Genomic DNA, 8,433 nt, shown 5'->3' with positions numbered 1-8,433 from the left:
CGACCACCGGCGCGCGGCGCCAGGGGGTCCCACACCCCCGGTCCCTGCGGGAGAAGCCAGACAGCCCCCCCACCGCCCCCAGCCCCGCCAACGCCACGCCACCCCCGAGGGCGAAGAAGAACGCACGAGGAGAGACCGAGGCAGCGGCAGGGGAGAGGCGGGCGGGGGATGGGGCGCGAAAAGAGCGAGCGAAAGAAATCAGAGAACGGGGCGTAGCGCCGCCTGTCTAAAAGAACGAGTAGAGTCCGTGTAAGCGAGAGGCAACACGCACACACACACACACACACACACACACTGTGCGAGGGCCAAGGAGGGAACAGCGGGCCTACGGGCAAAGCGGGTGGGCGCACAAAGGCGCGCCACGCGCTCAGCGACAATACGAAAGAATAAAAACACAGCGAGAGGGGGGAGGGGGAAAGAAGTGCTCAGCGATGCAGCCCCTTGCAGGGACGCATACCGACGCACAGGCCATACATACACATCGTGTCCATCGAGGTCGTCCTGGCCGTCGAGAAACGCGAGACCAGAGACGACCCGCGACACAACAAACGAGGAAAGCGAAGCGAAACAAAGAGGGCGGTTACAGAGAAAATAAGAGGGCAAAGGGGGCCAGCAGCCGAGAGGGCAATGCGCGCCGGCACAGTGGAAAGGGGGGCGGAAGAGGGGGCACAAACCCAGGACGGGGGGAGGGCACAACGAGCAAGGAGGCCAAAGGAGGCCGGGGCCGGTGTACGCGTCCTCAGGCATGCGCGCGTCGTGTCCCATCCATGAGCCCAGGTGCGGTGCGCTTCCCAAGCGTGGGGGAGGGAGGGAGGACATGGAGAGGGCGTCTACAGGCAGCACCTACGCCCACGCCCACCCACCCCACGCTAGCAGAAGAGCCAGCGCACGGTCCCCGTTGCAGCAACAGCAGCGCCAGCACTGGGCACACAGCCAGCTACATTGCACGCTCCTCAGCTGCCTCGCCCCGCCAGCTCACCCATGCCATCACAGCGCGTAGGCCACCACAGCAGCCGCCAGTGCTGCCACCGCGGCAACGCCAGAGTGCGGGGCCGCAGCGGCGTCCGATGCCGCCTCGCACGTGCCTGCGTCGGTCACCTTGTAGCCGGCGTTGCAGTCCTTGCACTTGGTGGCGTCCTCTTCAAGGCACATCGCGCAGTTCGGGACATCGCAGGAGATCGCTTCGCACGTGCTTGCGTCGGTCGGCTTGTAGCCAGGTTTGCACTCCGCGCACTGGGTGGTGCTCCCAGCAGCGCACGTCGCGCAGTTCGGGACATCGCAGGAGATCTCCTCGCAAGTGCCTGCGTCGGTCGGCTTGTAGCCAGGTTTGCACTCCGCGCACTGGGTGGCGTCCTCTTCAAGGCACGTTGCGCAGTTCGGGACATCGCAGGAGATCGCCTCGCACTGGCCTGCGTCGGTTCGCTTGTAGCCAGGTTTGCACTCCGCGCACTTGGTGGCGTCCTCTTCAAGGCACGTCGCGCAGTTCTCGACAGTGCAGTCGCCCTTCACCGCAGCAGCGTAGGTGGCGAGCAGCACGAGGGCCACAAGCGCCAGGAGGAACTTGTTCCGAGTGGAGGTCATCGTTGAGAGAGCAAGAGGGGGGAAGGACGAATGCGGGGGGTGTTGGTGGGGGGTGTAGGCAACGAGACGGCGGTGTAGCGAACTGCGGGCGTGCGATGCTGGTGGAGGAGCGACGTGTGGGCGTGGACTGGGTGCTCGCGAGGATGTTTGGGGGTAGGAGAGGGAGGGGGGAATAGAGAGTCACAAGATGGTGGGAGGGAGGGACAGGGGAGCGGTAGAAGGGCAGCCACGCGGTGGCGCCGACGACGCGGTGCGCGTGAGGGAAGCAGCGTCGGAGTGCAGCGCGTGAGTGAAGACTTGGCGCACACGTGCACAGGGAGAGACAGTGGCGCACGAGGGAGGAAAGGAAGCCCTCGCACGGGAGACAAGATGATGCATCAGCCGCCTATGTGGAGGGGGAAGGGGGTCCTGGCCGCTGCGCCGCGCCGCGGACGTCTAGCCGGGCTCCCGCGTGGAACGAGCATGGGGCTTGTGGTGCACTCGCCCCTCGATACGCGGAGACCGGCATAGTCGCGCCCCGCGTCACCATCCCCAAGCACGCCCCGGCTGCTTGCATGCGCCTGTGCTCTTTCCGGTTCGATCCGGTGGTGTTTGCATGGCCCTGGTGACATGGCGACACACCGGCGCGCGGCGCCAGGGGGTCCCACACCCCCGGTCCCTGCGGGAGAAGCCAGACAGCCCCCCCACCGCCCCCAGCCCCGCCAACGCCACGCCATCCCCGAGGGCGAAGAAGAACGCACGAGGAGAGACCGAGGCAGCGGCAGGGGAGAGGCGGGCGGGGGATGGGGCGCGAAAAGAGCGAGCGAAAGAAATCAGAGAACGGGGCGTAGCGCCGCCTGTCTAAAAGAACGAGTAGAGTCCGTGTAAGCGAGAGGCAACACGCACACACACACACACTGTGCGAGGGCCAAGGAGGGAACAGCGGGCCTACGGGCAAAGCGGGTGGGCGCACAAAGGCGCGCCACGCGCTCAGCGACAATACGAAAGAATAAAAACACAGCGAGAGGGGGGAGGGGGAAAGAAGTGCTCAGCGATGCAGCCCCTTGCAGGGACGCATACCGACGCACAGGCCATACATACACATCGTGTCCATCGAGGTCGTCCTGGCCGTCGAGAAACGCGAGACCAGAGACGACCCGCGACACAACAAACGAGGAAAGCGAAGCGAAACAAAGAGGGCGGTTACAGAGAAAATAAGAGGGCAAAGGGGGCCAGCAGCCGAGAGGGCAATGCGCGCCGGCACAGTGGAAAGGGGGGCGGAAGAGGGAGCACAAACCCAGGACGGGGGGAGGGCACAACGAGCAAGGAGGCCAAAGGAGGCCGGGGCCGGTGTACGCGTCCTCAGGCATGCGCGCGTCGTGTCCCATCCATGAGCCCAGGTGCGGTGCGCTTCCCAAGCGTGGGGGAGGGAGGGAGGACATGGAGAGGGCGTCTACAGGCAGCACATACGCCCACGCCCACCCACCCCACGCTAGCAGAAGAGCCAGCGCACGGTCCCCGTTGCAGCAACAGCAGCGCCAGCACTGGGCACACAGCCAGCTACATTGCACGCTCCTCAGCTGCCTCGCCCCGCCAGCTCACCCATGCCATCACAGCGCGTAGGCCACCACAGCAGCCGCCAGTGCTGCCACCGCGGCAACGCCAGAGTGCGGGGCCGCAGCGGCGTCCGATGCCGCCTCGCACGTGCCTGCGTCGGTCACCTTGTAGCCGGCGTTGCAGTCCTTGCACTGGGTGGCGTCCTCTTCAAGGCACATCGCGCAGTTCGGGACATCGCAGGAGATCGCCTCGCAAGTGCCTGCGTCGGTCCGCTTGTAGCCAGGTTTGCACTCCGCGCACTGGGTGGCGTCCTCTTCAAGGCACGTCGCGCAGTTCGGGACATCGCAGGAGATCGCCTCGCAAGTGCCTGCGTCGGTCCGCTTGTAGCCAGGTTTGCACTCCGCGCACTGGGTGGCGTCCTCTTCAAGGCACATCGCGCAGTTCGGGACATCGCAGGGGCCGTGGATCTTGTTGCACAGGCCTTTGTCGGTGAGGTTGTAGCCAGGGTCGCATATCGTGCACTCGATTGTGCTCCACGCATGACATAGCCTGCAGTGCTCGACTTTGCAGGGGGCCGGTAATTCCTGGCACTGGCCTTCATCGGTCGGCATGTGGCCAGGTCTGCAGAACCTGCAGTGGTTCTCGTCATCTTCAATGCACATAGCGCAATTCTCCACATTGCAGGGGGGGTCGGGTAACTCCACGCATAGGCCCTTGTCATTCGGTATGTAGTCAGGGCCGCAGTCCCTGCACCAGTTGGGGTTCCCCTCATAGCACGTCACGCAGTGCTCTACATTGCAGAGAGGGGGCGGTATTGGTTCGCACAGTCCTACAGCGGACGGCTTGTAGCCAGGTTTGCACTCCGCGCACTGGGTGGCGTCCTCTTCAAGGCACGTCGCGCAGTTCTCGACAGTGCAGTCGCCCTTCACCGCAGCAGCGTAGGTGGCGAGCAGCACGAGGGCCACAAGCGCCAGGAGGAACTTGTTCCGAGTGGAGGTCATCGTTGAGAGAGCAAGAGGGGGGAAGGACGAATGCGGGGGGTGTTGGTGGGGGGTGTAGGCGACGAGACGGCGGTGTAGCGAACTGCGGGCGTGCGATGCTGGTGGAGGAGCGACGTGTGGGCGTGGACTGGGTGCTCGCGAGGATGTTTGGGGGTAGGAGAGGGAGGGGGGAATAGAGAGTCACAAGATGGTGGGAGGGAGGGACAGGGGAGCGGTAGAAGGGCAGCCACGCGGTGGCGCCGACGACGCGGTGCGCGTGAGGGAAGCAGCGTCGGAGTGCAGCGCGTGAGTGAAGACTTGGCGCACACGTGCACAGGAAGAGACAGGCACACCACGCATGCCAAGCGCACCCAGTCCCTCGTCTGCAAGCGGGGTGGGCGTCGCACTGCCACTCACGGTGCGTGGCTCTTTTCGCCCGTTTGCGGCGCTGCACTCGCTGCGCCCTCGTGCCACCGTCGTGCCCGGCGTGTGGAGGTCACCTCCGCGTGCCGTCCGGCCCCACCGCACGGCCTCTCCAGTGCGAAGGCAGCCACCATGGTAAGGGCAGTGCTTTTGATGGTTAAGGAGTTCTGTTGTTTAGTGCTACTCTGCGTCGAGGGGTTGGTGAGTTGTGTCTTTTTTTCAGTGAGTGAGGCGTGTAGGTTTGAAAGGGGGAAGAGAATGCGATGTTGTATGCCGTGTGGGCGTATTGTAGCAGGGGGGGGGGGGGTGAGGGGGGTAGCGTGCCTCTTGTGAGTTTGCTTGCTCGTGTAGTGGGTCATTTCTGTTAGTATAGTTCTTGCGTGGAAACCTGCTCATTTGTGGAGGCTTGAAAAAAAAAAAAAAAAAGATAAAAAAAAAGGCGGTGGCAGGGCAGTCGCCGACAAATACAGTTCGTAGGAGGTGTAGCGCCGAGCTACTGGGGCTGTGATGAACGTATGGGCGTCAGGCCCTCCGGTGTCTTCCCGCGGTGGTCCCTTTTTTGTGTTTGTTTGTTTGGGTTGCCGGTTTCCCTTGTTGAAAGCGCGCAGAAGACTGCGATAATAAACAACGCACCCAACGCTGAGATAAGGAGAAACATATTAAGAGGAAAGCAGCACAGAACAGCGGGAAGTACGGGAGAAAGAGAGGTAAAAAGAGGGGGGGGGGAAGATGAGAAAAAATAGATAGACAGGGTGAACTAAAAAGAGGATGAAAGTGCTGTAGAGAATACCCCCACACGGCTACACAAGCGGCAGCGGCCCAGGACCTCCTCCCAATGAGGAAAGCAAGGGAAACTGCGTTATCCCTGGGCGAGAGCACGCACCACCAGAGTAAAGGAAAGGAAAAAGAACGATGGAGAAGGAAGAGAGTATAAAAGAGACCGGGTGAGTTGTGAATTATGCCGACGAGAGCCACACAGAGTGAAAGGCTGCTAACTGTTTTCCTTTGTGCGTGTGGACGTGGGTGTGTGGATGGGGGGGGGGGGGGGGACCCGCAGCTACTTTGAAGGGTAAGAGAGGACAGAAGGTCCATGCACAGTGATGATGGATCGAGAGAGTAGTGACAAGAGTCGGTAGAATATAAGTTTCATAAGAGGAAGCATTAGAGAAGGCCAGAATGAAGAAAAGGATCCGCTGGAAGACACGGAAGAAAACAGAGACACAGACAAAACAGAAAAGCGATGAGGAGGATGGGACTTACACAGCAACATTTTTTTGCTGGCTCCATCTGCCCACAGAAATACCTGTCAGAGGGGTTATTTAGCGATGCTGACTGCTGCACCATAAAGATGAAGAAAGAGTAGTAGTCGCAGAGATCCATGCTATTGATGTCACTGCACGGGGTGCGTGTGGGTGTGTGCGCAGGTGTGTGTTCGCGTGTCTGTGAGAAGCCATCGACAACGTCATGCTCACAAGTGCCAGTCGTGGAAAGAGAGGAGGGTCATGTGCCATCCTTTACTCTTGCCATATGTATGTTCTATGTTTTTTTTGCTTGCTGTTTCACTGGGGTAGCTGACCTGGTGTCTGCGTCCGTCTGTGTGCGTGGGGAGCAGGGGAGGGGCGCTTGTCGTTACTGATTGAATTCTGTTGTTGCTCACGTCAGCTCCCAACTCGTTATCACGCCTTCTTCTGGTGAGTGACAGTAATGTGGCACCTGTACTGGTGCATCTCTCTTGTCTGCTGAGAACCACACACACACCCACACGAAAAGATAGAATATGCGGAGAGGCAAGAGTAAAACGTTTTAAAAAAGCGGAGAGGCACAGCGACGCTGCTGCATACAGTTATATGCCGGTACTGCAGAGTAAAGCGCACAGCAATCGCAGGTGTAGAGAGAAAGAGAGTCGAAGAAGAGGAATGAAAACCCCTCGAGCACGAAAATGGAAAAAGAGCGTGTTGACAAAGAGAGTGGGTAGTCTACTGAAGGGATCGATCGTGAGGCCCAGCGGTGAACACAAGGAAAAAGGCGTAGCGTCCGCAGAAGAGTAGGGTCGAAAAGGTAGCGAAAATAGAGAGTCAAAGAGAGACTGCCATGGATGTGGAAAGGGGGGGAGAGAACGGCGAAACAGGAAAGAGGACGGCAGGAAGGAAAGAGGGAAAACTGGGAGAGGGGGTTGTTTGAGAAATCACGAGGGGAATGGTGAAACACAAAAGAGGTGTAGCGCGTTCGTCACTTCTGTGAATAACGTCTGCAGCGGACATGGAAATGGAGAGTGCGCCCATTGGTCACTAGGGGTGAGGGGAGTGGGGAAACAGGGAAGAGACCACATCACAGGGGGAACGAGAAAGGATGCCCTCAACATCATTCCGAAGTTGCATCTTCGCCATGGCGAATGCGCCTCTCCTACTCCTACAATCTACCCCCTTTTTGTGCACCATAGTTGTCCAAGTGCTGGCGCGATGATCGACAGCAACAGCTGACGCAAAACGCAGTCGCGCTTTGCCGAAGTGTGCACTCGTCTCCCCCCCCCCCTTTTTTTGCTGTTGCTGTGTCCCCTCTCACGCGTGTTCGAGTTCGACTTTTCTGCTGCTCGCTTTTAATGAAGTTAATGAGTACGTGGGTGTGGGTGTGGTACGTATTTCAAAGTAGCTGCAAAGGGGGACGGCCTCTGTCGGAGGTGTGGGAGTGGAAGGTTTGTACTTTCGCGAGAGACACCACATTAGTAACGTGAAAAGAAAAAAAACGCCGAAGGAGTCGAGGAGAGGTTAACAAGTCCCAAGAACAAGGCTGGCGTGGGAGAGACCTAAAGATCCGGAACGAGAGGGCCAACAGGGCAAAAGAGAAAGTGCCAGCCATCACACAAACACACATGTACGCCTTAAAAGCACGCAGCGAAGAAGAAGAATGACGAAGGCGAAGCAAACAAACAAACAAACAAAAAAAGGACGGCGACGAAGACGGTGAGTCGTGTGAGAAGAAGGGGGGTTACACAGAACGCGCACACACACACAAAGCGACTACCCTCCCCCCCCCCTCTGCGCCACGCTCCGCCCCAGAGAACGAGAAGAGACGGCGGCAGGGAGGAGCGAGCCAAACAAACAAAAAAAGCGCGACAACAACGATACCAGGATGAACTCCTTCAGTGATAATACCAGGGGAATGGTATGTCAATAAGCGATATCAGTACAAGACACATACACACACACACACACACACACATCCAGAGAGACAGACAGACAGACGTGTCAAGGAACAACGAGGAGAAAGAGGATAAGAGAACGAACGCGGAAAGAGGTCTACGAGTGACTGCGCTGGACCACAAGAAGCAACGAAGGGAGAAAAGCGCCACCAAAGCATGTACAACACACTCACTCATAGACATTAACGCATTCGAACGTGTGTGCGTGTGTGTGTGTCTCAGTACAGGCAAAACTATGAGAGTGGGGAAGAGAAGTGCCCAAAGGCGAAAAGGCACAACGAAGGAAATCGAGAGCAGCAACGCAGAGGACAGCACTGCGTCATGCAAAAGTTTCCCCAGACATGCATTCGGACGCCATTTTGCTTTCCTTTTTGTTTTGACTGAATTCAGTTTGAATTGCCTCAAGGTATTGCGTCATGGCTGCTGCTGCCTCACCCCTCGAACCCGACAGCATCCATCCTTCACACAAATGCGGAAAGCACTAAAGAAAAGAGCCAGTCAAGGGAAGAAAAAAACGGCAACACACACGGAGGGCCAACACTACCAAACAGACGGAGCAAAAAAAAAAAGAACATACGCATCACACGCATTCACTTTTTTCATACAAACAACCAAAGACATGCATGAATCCCCCTCCCAGCAACTTCAGAAGAATGAAAAAGTGTCATGAGACATCTGTGCGTTGCTGCCGTCTGTGAGCGCGCGTGAGACCAG

The 8,433-nt window shown here is 58.6% G+C and overlaps 2 protein-coding genes across 2 annotated transcripts; both read right to left on the bottom strand.

The window, feature by feature from the left end:
* Nucleotides 1–987: 987 nt before the first annotated feature.
* Nucleotides 988–1,581, bottom strand: LbrM_04_1270 (surface antigen-like protein; the record flags this gene model as incomplete). Its single annotated transcript, XM_001561759.2, has 1 exon — nt 988–1,581. The coding sequence occupies one exon, from the start codon at nt 1,579–1,581 to the stop codon at nt 988–990; it is 594 nt and encodes a 197-aa protein (XP_001561809.2).
* Nucleotides 1,582–3,170: 1,589 nt separating this feature from the next.
* LbrM_04_1260 (surface antigen-like protein) lies at nt 3,171–4,118 on the bottom strand (the record flags this gene model as incomplete). Its single annotated transcript, XM_001561758.1, has 1 exon — nt 3,171–4,118. The coding sequence occupies one exon, from the start codon at nt 4,116–4,118 to the stop codon at nt 3,171–3,173; it is 948 nt and encodes a 315-aa protein (XP_001561808.1).
* Between the last annotated feature and the right edge of the window lie 4,315 nt (nt 4,119–8,433).

This window comes from Leishmania braziliensis, contig 82, assembly GCF_000002845.2.
Source record: "Leishmania braziliensis MHOM/BR/75/M2904 WGS CADA00000000 data, contig 82, whole genome shotgun sequence".
In the NCBI taxonomy this organism is placed as follows: Eukaryota; Euglenozoa; class Kinetoplastea; order Trypanosomatida; family Trypanosomatidae; genus Leishmania; species Leishmania braziliensis.
This window is presented reverse-complemented; position numbering and strand designations above follow the sequence as displayed.